The 14,635-nt window shown below is 44.8% G+C and overlaps 1 protein-coding gene across 1 annotated transcript in view; it reads right to left on the reverse strand.

The window, feature by feature from the left end:
* Positions 1 to 14,635, reverse strand: part of AMDHD1 (amidohydrolase domain containing 1) — a 65,309-nt gene that overhangs the window by 34,287 nt on the left and 16,387 nt on the right. The window contains exons 4-6 of the mRNA XM_040344108.1: positions 11,267 to 11,544; positions 5,506 to 5,731; positions 1,735 to 1,859 (exon numbers count right to left, since the gene is read on the reverse strand). Coding sequence (XP_040200042.1) covers positions 1,735 to 1,859; positions 5,506 to 5,731; positions 11,267 to 11,544 — 629 coding nt within the window. The remainder of the gene's footprint in view (positions 1 to 1,734; positions 1,860 to 5,505; positions 5,732 to 11,266; positions 11,545 to 14,635) is intronic.

Genomic DNA, 14,635 nt, shown 5'->3' on the forward strand with positions numbered 1-14,635 from the left:
GAAGGGTTTATACTTAGTGGGGAGTCTGCACTGACAGAGGTGGGTCTGTACTGAGGGGCGACTATAGTTGGTGGAGATGGGGTGACACCAACCGGGGTGACGCTACTGCAGCCGCGGGCTCTTCTTTCCCCTCTCCATCTCCTTGCGCTGCTGTACTAGTGAGCAGCGCTTACAAGCACAGCCGCCCACTATGTTTCTTCCCCCGCCTTCATATCGGCCAGGGAAGACATAGGATAAAAAAGGAGCAGAGAAGAGGATTGTGGGACATGTAGCCCCACTGTAACACGAAAACTGTAGCCCATACAGCATGCCCATCTGAATGGGAGAGAGAGAGCCAGGAGCCCGGGAAAGCTTTCAGGGAAGTGCACCCAGGACTCCAGAGGGAGAGGACAGTGCTAAGAGAACACCATCAGAGAGAGAACCCTGCTGCCCTGCACCACCAGTGGCAAAGCAACACAGCCTGGCGCCATCCCTAGCGGAGAAAATAATGGAGTTATTGCCAGAATACAGATCTGGACTTTACCCAGTGGAGTAGCGACAGGCAATTCAGAGTGAGCCGACTCCTGATCAGAGGAACCGTTGTTGCTGTATCGCTGGGTCAGGTGAGAGGGCCGATCGGCCATTATCTACTATCGTCCATAGGAACTGCAGTCTCTGACCACCTCCTGTATCATATCTGCAGTCTCTGACCGTCTTCTGTACCATGTCTGGGGACTCTTTCTAACAGACTCTCTAACAGAATCCCCCTCTGTGTGCATTAGAGAGGTTCCCTTCCAGGTCTCATTCGTGTACACCCTTCCTGTATTTTATTTTCTGTTAAAAGATCATGGGAGGATCCCAGGGTAACAAAGACTTCTTAGGGGAGAATCTGTGTGTTTCAGTTGTTGCCATAGAAACGTGTAGAGGGGAGGAGTTTGTAAGATGACCACGCCCATGTGGGGGCACCCGAAATATTTCTGCACCCAGACGTCTGTGACCCTAGGATCGGCCCTGAAAGGGATCCACTATTCAATTTTTCTTACAGTTCGCCGGATCGGCTTAAAGGCTCTTTTGCTGTAAGGCAGGAAGTTTGGGACTGAAATCCTGTGGCAGAGGATTCCCTGACTATTCATCTTTTTGTTCTCAGATGGTCTGTGGCAGAGACTGTTCTCATGCTGTTCGTGCATCATTCCGGCTGCTAGGCCATGCGAGAGGGGTCTATCTAGGGGGTGAGCAATACCTACTTAGGAAAGAGTGGCGAGTACTGGAACTTAAATACTTTTTGTGTGTTCTGTACCGCGTACCTGAACCTTCCCCTTCTCTCTATACTCTCTACTTGCTTCACAAGTTTATGCAGCAAAAATAAAGCCTAACAGTTGAAGGTTTTACATCTTGTGTGGTCATTTCAATTTCTACAGACTTTCTTCCCTGGACAACGAACTTAGAGGCAACATGCAAAACCCAAATCTAAACCAGCAGCTCCTCCAGGGGTAGTGCTACAGATATAAATGCATCCATTCCAATCTGTTGACCTACCCAATATTCTGTTTAGCAGGGAACCATGCATAAGGGCATGTATAAGATAATAGTTTAGCTTGACGAGGTATAGCTGGTTCTTGACTTGTCAACCTAAAATAATTCTTTATAAATCTGCTTTATGCAATCAATTTGCCAATAAGTGTCACACATTTGTATGTCAAATCTGGTAGAGAGAACCAACAAAAAAAACAAACACACACACAAACTCTATATTACCTTAGAATGTAGGCAGTTGTTGGCAACAAAATAGCAGAACACTTGGCTGCAGCCATAGCAGTGATTCCTGCATCACTTATTTCTTCTAGGTGACTCACAGCATGTGCTCCCAATTCTGCACCCAGCTTAAAAAAAAAAAAAAAAAAAGGGTCAAACTAATGAAAATAAATGATTATTTACCAATATTCATCGAATGTTCTGTCTTTATATAGAATGCAGGTTGCATATGCCAATTGTGACATTTTATTTTCAGATTTTTTATTGAAGTGAACTTGAACCTCAAAAAGTGAAGATCTGCTGTGTTATAGGGAACATGTTATAGGGAACATCGAGAAATGTCAAAGTGTACATTTGATGAGAATGGGGAAGGAAACACAGTTTACTATGCTTCAGCTCTGAATGAACACAATGAGAGATCAATACTAAGCACACAGGGAGCCTGGGCAGAGGGATGGGGAACCTGGAGAGGATGGTGGCATGGGGGGGGGGGGGTCATTTACTGGAATCAACCCTCTGTAGTTCCCTTCTACAGCAGCTGAAAACAGATGGGGGAGAATCATATTTCAGATGCAGTACTACACTACTACAAAAGATTGGTTACAATAAATGCCACCCCACCACCCCCTCTGTCTAAGTTTCCCTTCCTTCTGCCCCCCCCCCCACCCACTGTTGAACTAATGGAGCCATGCTTCTGCGTGTTGAACTACCTCACCTGGAGATGTAGCCCCAGGGCCCTTGGTAGTAGCTGACTACATCTGAAAAAATCTGGGGTGATTGGCTCCCATGCCCCATCTTACTAGGCTTTGAGTTTTGAATCATTCGCAAAATTACTAGTGCCCAGTACGAAAAATGGTAAAACCAGAATGTAATAAAAAAAGTGTCACAATTGATATGGTCAGGAGGTCATCAGCATTTTCCAGTAAAACTTTGACTTTGAGTAAATACAGGTTCTTTGAAGCTACTACACTCGGTTTCCATATATGCAAATACGATGCAACCACATCCAATTTGCAAAACATGTGAACCGAGCTCCTTTTAATAGAACTGGTTCACATATGTCCGAGGCAACAGTAGCCAATCTCTTGTGCTGCTGTGCAAAAAGCATGCTGATAGGAGGAGAGATAATCTTATCAGTGTAATGCTTTTCCCTTCACTGTTCAGTCACAGGGTAAGGGTGGAGAGGAGACCTGTAGGCATTACTTAACTGAAGAGAAAAAAAAATAAATAATCAGATCTCCTCCCCTGCCATACAGGAGACAGTATTAATTCCTTGTGCATGATCCAAAAGAAACAGTGGACCTGTTGACCATGAAGAATCTGAAGACACTGGCTGTGGCAAGATCTGCAGAATTAATCTCCATTGGAACAGAATGCCATTGTTCAGCCTTGGATGATTTCCTAATCCTTTCTACTCAATTGCTGACATAGACAGAAAAGGATTTGGTCTAATTGTATATGTAGCCCAGAGCAACTTTCTGTATAGAATTTGACATCTACCTGCTATTTCCACAGATGGCACAGTCCAACAAAGTTCAAACCTAGAAATTGTCTGCTCAGGCTTAAGTGCCAACTTTGCTTTGCCAAACATAAAAACTCAACATGGGTTTCTGTCACCCTGAGGTAGGCGCTATGGCCTCAGTGGATGCATCTGTAAAAATTGTAATCTCCTTTCTCTGACTTATAGCACGGGAAATGAAAGTGTAGTGACGTGGCGTGTGGATCCAATTTTTTTTTTTATTGTGTGTAGCACCCTGGAGTTTAGGCAGGGTTGCTCCTTACAAATTTACTTGCCAGGAATAATTATCCTGGTTGATTGATAGAGATTTATAGAGATCCATTAAACTCCCTTGTTTCACTTTTCTCTTCTACCACTAGGTGGCTGGGTACTTGGTGGTACTAGATATGAGAAGCACAACGCAAGGTCAGGTTATAGGTATATGGGGTATATCAGCCAATGGGCAGGGGTTTTCTTGAATCCCTTGGATTGCTGGGAGAGACAAAATATTTGGGTGGAGTCAGGTGATCAATGTTCTGTGCCACCTGGACATCTGTCTTGTCTTGGTGTCTTGTACTGCCTGGAATGCTAGGTCAGAGATTGCGTCTTGCTGGATGCCTTTTCTTGCATGGCTGTTCCCTATCGAAGTTTGGGAGTCCGCCAATTGAACTTGCTACTACCCAAGGGTGTCCTGGCCCTAACCCGCTTTCCCTCAAAAGTTTGTCAAGAGAAAAAAACGCTTTTCCAAATGTTGCTTAGGACTCCAAGAAATAAGCAATCTCCCTTAAGCTCAGCAGGCAATGCAGGTATGCAAAACAGAAGAAAGAATCTAAGTGCTCTCCATTTAAACTAAAACAAGCGTTTATTAACTACATGCCGACCAGCCGCCGCAGTTCTACGGCGGCAGGTCGGCTCTCCTGCCCGAGAGCACGTAGTATAACGTCGGCTCTTGAAGCGGCCACTAGGGGCGCACACAACATACCCTTTGGGGCAAAGGTCAGCTTTAAAGTTTGAGGCCCCAGTTATTCCTATAGGGAGCCGTAGTTATGGTGGCCTCTAGCTTTCCTGCAGAGCAAGTTCCACCTCATAGGAATGAATGGGATAGCAGCATGCATGTGCAGGATCATGATAGCCTGATAAGAACATTTGATGAAACAAGCCTCTGCAATTTCAGGCAGGGCTGCACAGTGAAGATGGCTGGATCTAGTGCAAGTATATTTCTTCAGGTAGGTTGCACATTTAGAGAGAGGATGGAGCCATACCATAGGGGACAACCAAAACGTACAGTTTTCTTTAATGCTAGATTCGTTTTACTGTGGGCTTGAGCACTGGAAACAAAGCGGGCCATAGACAAAGCAATTTTTTTCCCTCCAACCACAGGTGTTCTTGGCTCCCCCTGCCGGGAGAACCAAGTAAATATTGCCAGCGGCTATAACAGCAGCTATAATTAATTGCATGTAAAATCTGGACAGGCTGGTTGTACCCAAGTTGATCGATCAATCAAATTGAGTACATTCAGTCTGCCCATACATCTCAGCCGGTTGCTGCTGAATCAGCCAAGGTTTGAAGAGTCTGTGGCCTGCTTAATAATGCAAGCTGAACAACTACCGTATTTAATCGGCGTATACCTCGCACTTTTTTGCCCTGAAAATCAGGGCAAAATCATGGGTGTGCGGTATACGCTGATACCCGATTTCCCGCGCCGAGTTTGAATACTGCGCCGACATATACCGAGCGCAGTACACTCGGGTATAGTCGGGCAGTCTCGGCTCCTTCCGCGCTCACGTCCTGGACGTACAGGACGTCAGCGCGAGAGTTGCCGAGCCTGGCCGACAATACACGAGTGTACTGCGCTCTGTATATGTCGGCGCAGTATTCAAACTCGGCGCTGGAAACGAGCGGGGAGGACGCGAGGACGCCGCAGAAGGACGCCGGACCCAACGAAGAGGACACCCGAAGCCGCAGACGGACCCGACGAGGCCGCCGATGGATGAACTTTTTTCCACAGGAATCCGCTGCAACTTTAGGGGTGCGCGCTATACGCGGGAGCGCGCTATACCCTAATAAATACGGTAATTGCTGACTTATTCATTTGACAATCGAACTACAGTAAAAATTGTACATAATTGACCTCATCAGTGACACATTGGAAACTATAATAAAAGTGTGAATGTGAAGATTAAAATAGCAGGAAAAAAAAAACACACACACACAACAACAACACACACACACACACACACACCTAAGGAATCAGAGAAATATTAATAGATTTATACCTCTGCAGAATTCATAGGGTTGAGTTCATCCCCATGAAAATTCAAATGTAGTCCTATAGCTTTCCCAGCCTGAAGGATTCTCCTCGTTGATTCAAGGTCAAACACTCCTTTTTCACAGAAGACATCAATGTTGTCCACGTGAATTTCTTCATTTAGAGCCAATTGCTTGAGGGCAGGGAGATGATTTTCAATTATGTCCTTGGCTGCCGTTTCTGCAGTTTTACCTCTAGAAAAATGCAAAATGTAAATAATCAATTTATTCTATATAGTATGAAAGCCATTGCTAGTAGCCTGCACATCCAGGAAAATCTATTCAGAAACCAGGGTTCAGGGCACTCTAGATGGTCTAATATGCACATTATTAACCAGTTTTGTTGGTGGGATGCTTGCGCTCGCTTTCCTCATAAGCCAGTGAGAGTCAGGTGTTGCCAACCATCAGTATTTTTACTGACAGCCAGTAAAAAATGGGCACATTTCTCCTGCCAGTAACAAAAAAAGGTTGGCAGTAAAACATATGGCTTGCGACACTCAGCCCATGCAGTTCCAGTCCAAAGCTGGCAGAGACCATCTAAGTGCCTGCTACAGTGTTAGGGTGGAGCTGGTAGGTTTGGTGGAGGTGGTGCCTAAATGTGTTGTGTGATGTCATGGTACAAAGGAGCCAAGTGGAGCCTCGTGTGTGGGTAAGGGGCAAGGAAAGCCAGGAGTGGGACAGTCAGTGCTTTTTGGACTGTAGTGGACGAAAGGGACCACCTGTCGTGGAGAGAGATGGTCACCGACTCAGGACGGGGACATGTAGTGTTGGTGAGGTGTCATTCTAATTTCTTGCTCTGAGTCATGTTCCTGAGCTACTTACTTACTATACTGAAAATAAAATAAGAAATATGCTTTTTTCTTAATATCTACCTCAATCACATTACTAATTGCATACTGTACTTGATTGTAGCCCAATTAGTTTGCAGTTAAAACCGTAATTTTCTAACCTTTGGAAATGCCAGTAAAAACTTGGCTGTGCCTGTACATTTTGGATGTAGTGTCAGCAAATTTCAATCTGGTAGGTTGGCAACACTGGAGAGAGTGCCCACTACAGTTACAGTAGGTGATGTTGAAAAAAGAGACACAATCATCAAGTCCAACCTGTGTGATTTTATGTCAGTATAAAGCTTTGTACACACAATCAGATTTCTGACAACAAATGTGTGATGGCAGGGTTTTGTCTGGAAAACCCGACCGTTTGTATCCTCCATCAGACAATTGTTGTCGGATTTTCTGACAACAAATGTTGGATAGCATGCTTTCAAATTTTCCGACAAAGTGTGTCCTGTCGAATTATCCGATCGTGCGCACACAAGTCCGTTGGAAAAAAATCTAAAGTACAAACACGCATGCTCAGAAGCAATGCCAACCATAGCACATTAGCAGAAGTTGCCCAAAGGGTGGCGCTAAAGAGCAGACAAAACACGTAGTTTAGTATTTGTTGACCGATAAAGTTTTGCCATCTGTATGCATACCAAGTTGACGGCAAAGGCCCTTCGCACAAAATTCCACAGATTTGTCCGATAGAAATCTGATCGTGTGTACGAGGCTTTACACTGTATATCCCTGTATGTTGTGGTCGTTCAGGTGCTTATCTAATAGTTTCTTGAAACTATTGATACTCCCCGCTGAAACCACCGCCTGTGGAAGGGAATGCCACATCCTTGCCGCTCTTACAGTAAAGAACCCTCTACACAGTTTAAGGTTAAACCTCTTTTCTTCTAATTTTAATGAGTGGCCACGTGTCTAATTTAACTCTCTTTTGTGGGAAAGTTTTATCATTGTGGGGTCACCAGTACAGAATTTGTAAATCATATCCTCTCAAGTGTTTCTTCTCCAGAGAGAATAAGTTCAGTGCTCACAACCTTTCTTCATAACCAACATGCTCCAGTCCCTTTATTAGTTTTGTTGCCCTTCTATGTACTCGCTTCATTTACAGCACATCCTTCCTGAGGACTGGTGCCCAGAACTGGACAGCATACTCCAGGTGCGGCTGGACCAGTCTTGTGGGAGAATTACCTCTTTATCTATGGAGTTGATCCCCTTTTTAATGCATGCCAATATTCTGTTTGCTTTGTTAGCAGCAGCTTGCTGAGCCTATCATCTACTAGGACCCCCAGGTCCTTTTTCATCCTAGATTCCCCCAGAGGTTCTCCCCCTAGTGAGTAGATTGCATTCATATTTTTTCCTCCCAAATGCATTATTTTAAAATTTTCCACATTAAACCTCATTGGCCACGTAGTTGGCCACCACATTAATTTGTTCAGATATACTTGCAAGGTTTACACATCCTGCGGAGAAGTTATTGCCCTGCTTGGCTTAGTATCGGCCAGAAAAACAGAGATTGAGCTGTTCACCCTATCCTTCAGGTCGTTTATGAACAAATTATAATTATACAGAACCCTGGGGGACCCCACTTTCCACCCCTGACCATTCTGAGTATTCCCCATTTATCACTACCCTCTAAACTCACCCTTGTAGCCAGTTTTCAATCCATGTACCGTATTTATCTTGCTATAACGCGCCCCGGCGTATAGCGCGCACCCCTAAACTTGAAGGAAAATTCCTGAAAAAAAAAAAAAACTTTGTTTGGATGCCCCTCGTCGGTGTCTTGCCTGTCATCCATCGCGTCCTGCCCGTCGTCCATCGGCAGCCTCGTCCGGTCCGGCGTCCTTCTGCGGGCATCGTGGTGTCCTCCCCGCTCGATCCCCGCTTCCTGCGCTGTGTTGGAACCACTGCGCCGACATATTCCCGAGCGCAGTACACTCGTGTATAGTCGGGCAGGCTCGTCTCCTCTCGCGTAAAGGACATACAGGACGTGACCGCGAGAGGTTCAAACACAGCGCGGGAAGCGGGTATCGGTGTATATCGCGCACCCACGATTTTGCCCTGATTTTCAGGGCAAAAAAGTGCGCGATATACGCCGATAAATATGGTACTTACCTTACTTTGTACAGTAAACGTTTATGGGGAACTGTGAAATGCTTTTGCAAAATCCAGATACACCACGTCTACAGGCCATCCCTTATCTAGATGGCAGCTCACCTCCTCATAGAAGGTTAATAGATTGGTTTGGCAAGAACAATTCTTCACAAATCCATGCCGATTACTACTAATGATGCCATTTTCATTACTAAAATCTTGTATATAGTCCCTTATCATCCCCTCCAAGAGCTTGCATACTATTGATGTTAGGTCAACTGGTCTGCAATTCCCAGGGATGTATTTTGGCTTTTCTCCAATCAGCTGGTACCATTCCAGTTAGTAGACTGTCAGTAAAAATTAGGAACAATGGTCTGGCAATTACTTGACCAAGTTCCCCAAGGACCCTCGGTGCAAGCCACCTGGTCCAAGTGACTTAGTAATGTTAAGTTTTTCAAGTCCGTTTCTAATTCTGTCCTCCGTTAGCCATGAGGGTGCTTCCTGTGATGTGTCATGAGGAGAAACACTGCAGTTTTGGTTACTAAACCCAATTCCTTTGTGAAGATTGAGAGGAAGAATAAATTCAATACCTTTGCCATCTCCCCAACCTTTGTAACCAGATTTGCTTCCTCGTTCTTTAAGGTGCCAATATGTTCTGTCCTCCCTCTTTTACCATTTATGTACTTAAAGAATTTTTTTTTTTTTTGCTCTCTTTCGCTATGTGTCTTTCGTGTTCTACCTTAGCCGCTCTAATTGCACCCTTACATTTCTTGTTGCATTCTTTGCAAAGTCTAAATCCCTCAGCCTTGTATTTTTTGAAGGCCTTCTCCTTTGCTTTTATATTAATTTTCACCATTGAGTAAAGCCATCCAGGACTTCTGTTTGCCCTTTTATATTTATTTCCCCACTGGGATGCACTGGCTAATGCCCTTATTTAATATGCTCTTAAAAGCAAACACATCTCTCCTCAGTGTTCTTTTTTCCCAATTTATATCTTCTAGCAAGGCTCGCAGTTTAAGGAAATTCGCTCTTTTGAAATTCAGTGTCTTTGTATTCCTCTTAGGTTTCCCCATTTGTGATTTATACTGAAGCTAATTGACCTGTGATCACCGTTTCCTAAACTGCCCCTTATTTACACATCCGTGATCTGGTCTGTATTGTTGGTAATCACTAGGTCTAGCAACGCTTTGTTTCTAGTTGGTGCGTCTACCATCTGACCCATGAAATTGTCCTGCAAGACATTTAGGAACTGGCGAGCCTTAGATGAATGCGCGGTTCCTGCCACCCAGTCTATGTCTGGATAATTAAAATCCCCCATTACGATGACACCTCCCATCCTTGCTGCTAATCCAATTTGCAATATGAGGTCCGTCTCCCCCTCGTCCCTCAGGTTAGGGGGCCCATAGCATACTCCCAGTATTACTTTCGCCTTAGTTTCATCCTTATGGAGCTCCAACCATAAAAGGATTCTCCTCCTCCCTAGCTCCCCTAGTGATGTCATCGCTCACATTCACTTTTATATTATTCTTGATATACAGGCATACCCCCTCCCCTTTTTTACCCTCCCTATCCCTGCGATAAAAGGGAATACCCTTGAATGGTTGCCAGCCAATCATGAAAGATGTTGAACCAAGTCTCTGAAATTCCCACAAAATCTAAATCCTCCTCGTACAACAGTATCTCTAGTTCTATCTTGTCCACCAGGCTCCTGGCATTGGTGAACATGCCACGTAGTTTAGACCAGCCGCATACTGTCTTATCGGGTGTTCCGAGGTTGCAAATAGGATTTGTTACTATACTTAACCCGGGTTTATGTGCTCTGGTCAACCTACCAATAATGCTCTCAATATCACCCTCTGGAATATGTTCCGAGCTGACAATCTCTACCTCTGGACCCCCCCCCCCCCCAATCGCCTAGATTAAAAGCCCCCCTTTCGGCCATCTTCACTCCCAGCAGATCTACACCCTCCTTATTTAGGTGCAGGCCATCCCTTCTACAGAAATGGTGACCGGTCAAGTTTTCCAGGAACCCAAACCTCTCCTTACTACACCAGCTTCTCTGCCACTTGTTTACTTCCCTAATCTCCCTCTGCCTTTCTGGTGTGGCTCGAGGTACCGGTAGCATTTCTGAGAATATTACCTTTTCCTCAATTTAGCTCCCAAGTGCCTAAAATCATTCTTTAGGACATTCCATCTGCCTCTGACTTAGTCATTGGTGCCAATGTGCACCATGACAGCTGGGTCTTCTCCAGCCCCTCCAAGTAATCTGTCCACCAGATCCGTGATGTGCCGGCGCTTCAGGTCTTTGTCACAAACTGCCCTCTCTGTCCTTCTATGAATTGAGTCCCCTACCAGCAGAATCTGTCTTTGCTTTCCCTTGGCCTCCCCCCCCCCCCCCCCCACTCTAACTGGAGGAATTATTTCCCTGGCAGCTAGGGGAGTCCCTCAGCTCCAGCAGTGCTGGTTCCTGAATGGTTTCACCAATGGGGATGTTCCAGCCAACGATAAGCCGATGGTAAGGCCTTGGAGGTAAGCGGGTGCAGGGTCAGACAATAAAGGTTAAGGAGGTCAGAGGGTGAAGACACGGCTCTAGGGAGGCAACAAATTAAGGGCACTGAACAAGAGTACTGACTTGACATGCAGGCACCTAGAGTATGTAGTGTCAACATAGGTTTAGGCAAGTTTTTTCTTCATTTCGCATTGGGGTTGCTCTAAGATTAAAAGCGTTTCTATTTAAAAGTAAAAAATGTGTGTAATGGGAATGTTAGTCTTAAAATTTTTCCAACACAAATAAAATATATCTTACTTTGGCACTGAATGAGCACCACAGTATGTAGAGGAAATGCCAATGTCCAATTCCCTGTGAGCACGCTCGATCACTCTTAGCATCTTCAATTCGGTCTCCAGCTTCAGGCCATATCCACTTTTACACTCTACTAATGTAGTTCCTGCCCTGAGCATTCGCTGTAGGCGCTGTTTAAAGCTGCAGTACAGATCTTCCTCTGAAGCGGCTTCTGTATGATCCACTGTAAAATGGATTCCTCCTCCAGCCTGGTGAATATCCATGTACGTAGCACCTGCAAGCTAAAAGCAAAATTGAACAAATAAAGATAAATGGTAACATCACTGATCATATGTTTTATTGAAGAGCAACTCTGGCTTTGTTCAGAAAAATGAGCAGGAAATGTTGGGAGCATTCTGTATCCAGACAGGGTACATTACTTCCCCAGTTACCCATTTTTACAAGAAGCATTTTATTTATATTTTGTTTCTGGTATAGAAAATTATAACTGGCTACAAGATTTTTTTTTGATTAATGATAAAATGACAAAAAGTTATATACAGTATACCATTTTATTTTTTTCAACAAATCGCTTCATACATTTAACAACGAGATAACATTGAATTTGCCAGTACAGAGAATAAATGTATATTGAGAGCTGTTCCTTGGTATGGATTTTAAGGGGGAACCTCAATCAAGAAAAAAATAATACCAGATCCATTCCGAGCATGCAGCCTGGGTGGCCAGGAAAGGGAAAGCCAAGAGAGTGCATCTCTTTCACCCTCAGAACTATACCGGGACATGTGCCCTCAACATGGAGCGTACTTTGCCAGGGGGGGTCCAAAGACTTGCTCCTACCTTCTTCCCCACAAACCTCTCCCAGTGGTTGTGGGGATATTTATCGAAATCTGGAAGCTTGTTAAAAAAATAGGAGAAGGTACTGCCCCCCTCCCATATGAATGAGTAAGGGGTACATGTACCCCAACACATATTTTGAAAATGTAATGCATCTCTGGGGGGGGGGGGGGGCGATGGTACATATATATCCACTGAATATAAAGAGTAAACTTACAAGATGTGTATGTGTGATTGTATATATATTTTCATGTGACAAACACAAAAAAATAAAAAAAAATTACACTTTGCTACAATGTCCCCTCAAAATAACAACACACAGCCATTAATGTCTAAACCGCTGAAAAGCGAAAAAAGCGAGTACACCCCTAAATGAAATGTCCAAATTGTCCCCAAAGTGTCAATAATTTGTGTTGCCACCATTATTTTCCAGCACTGTCTTAACCTCCTTGGTCCTCCTTGGTCCATCAGTGCACCAACACCTTTGCAGCCATTGTGCTATATGCTGGGTGCTTGGTGTGCTCTTGTACCTTTAAAGGAGGGGTGGCTTCCCTTCAGTTCACCTGCCCCTGTCTATCCATTAAAATGCATGTGCCTCCACTGTGGGGACGCTCATTGTTTAGTGTTAGGACCACAGATATTACAGGGTGCCTTGGCGCGGCTCTGTGGCTCACGCATGCGTTTGCAAATGCGTGCGGACTGAACCCCTGTTTTTAATGCATACTGTAGACAGGTTAATTGGTTTTCTGCAAGCTGGTCGGTAAGTAGGCTTGGTTTTTCCCTGGGCATTCCCCAGGTTTTTGTTCTTAACCTCCTTGGGCATGGAGTTCACCAGAGCTTCACAGGTTGCCACTGGAGTCCTCTTCCACTCCTTCATGAGTGCATCTTGGAGCTGGTGGATATTAGAGACCTTGCACCTTCTGTTTGAGGATGCCCCACAGATGCTCAATCGGGTTTAGGTCTGGAGACATGCTTGGCCAGTCCACCTTTACCTTCAGCTTCTTTAGCAAGGCAGTGGTCGTCTTGAAGGTGTGTTTGCGGTTGTTATGTTAGAATACCGCCCTGCGGCCCAGGTTCTGAAGGGAGGAGGGGGATCTTGCTCCGCTTCAGTATGTCACAGTACATGTTGGCATTCATGGTTCCCTCAATGAACTGTAGCTCCTCAGTGCCAGCAGCACTCATGCAGCCCCAGACCATGACACTTCCACCACCATGCCTGACTGTAGGCAAGACACACTTGTCTTTGTACTCCTCACCTGGTTGCCGTCACACACGCTTGGCGCCATCTGAACCAAATAAGTTTATCTTGGTCTCATCAGACCACAGGACATGGTTCCAGTAATCCATGTCCTTGGTCTGCTTGTCTTCAGCAAACTGTTTGCGGGCTTTCTTGTGCATCATCTTTAGAAGAGGCTTCCTTCTGGAACGACAGCCATGCAGACCAATTTGATGCAGTGTGCGGCGTATGGTCTGAGCACTGACAGGCTGACCCCCCCACCCCTTCAAGCTCTGTAGCAACGCCGGCAGCACTCATCCGTCTATTTCCCAAGGACAACCTCTGGATATAACACTGAGCATGTGCACTCAACTTCTTTGGTCGACCATGGCGAGGCCTGTTCTGAGTGGAACCTGTCCTGTTAATCTGCTGTATAGCCATTGTGCTGCAGCTCAGTTTCAGGGTCTTGCCAATCTTCTTATAACCTAGGCCATCTTTATGTAGAGTAACAATCCTTTTTTCAGATCCTCTGAGATCTTTGCCATGAGGTGCCATGTTGAACTTCCAGTGACCAGTATGAGAGAGTGAGAACGACAACACCAAATTGAACACACCTGCTCCCCATTCACACCTGATGCCGCGTACACACGATCATTTTTCAGCATGAAAAAAAAAAACGAAGTTTTTTAGCATGTAAAAAAAACGAAGTCATCATTAAAACGACGTTGCCTACACACCATCGTTTAAAGAAAATGATCTAGCAAAGCGTGGTGACGTACGACGGCACTATAAAGGGGAACTTCCATTCGCCTTTGGGCTGCTTTAGCTGATTCCATGTTAGTAAAACACGATTCGCGCTTTTCTGTCTGTTACAGCGTGATAAATGTGCTTACTTCATTATGAATGGTAGTTTTACCAGAAAGAGCGCTCCCGTCTCATAACTTGCTTCTGAGCATGCGCAGGTTTTTTACGTCGTTTTAGCCCACACACGATCATTTTTTACAACCCGAAAAACGACATAGTTTAAAACGACATAAAAAAATGCAGCATGTTCGCATTTTTTTTTTGTCGTTTTTTCAGAACCTGAAAAATGATGTGTAGCCCACACACGATCATTTTAAATGACGTTTTTGAAAAGCAACGTTTTTTTCATGCCGAAAAATGATCGTGTGTACGCGGCATGAGACCTTGTAACACTAACAAGTCACATGACACCGGGGAGGGAAAATGGCTAATTGGGCCCAATTGGAAACATTTTCACTTAGGGGCGTACTCACTTTTGTTGCCAGCGATTTAGACAGTAATAGCTGTGTGCTGAGTTA

Source organism: Rana temporaria, chromosome 3, assembly GCF_905171775.1.
Source record: "Rana temporaria chromosome 3, aRanTem1.1, whole genome shotgun sequence".
Lineage (NCBI taxonomy): Eukaryota > Metazoa > Chordata > Amphibia > Anura > Ranidae > Rana > Rana temporaria.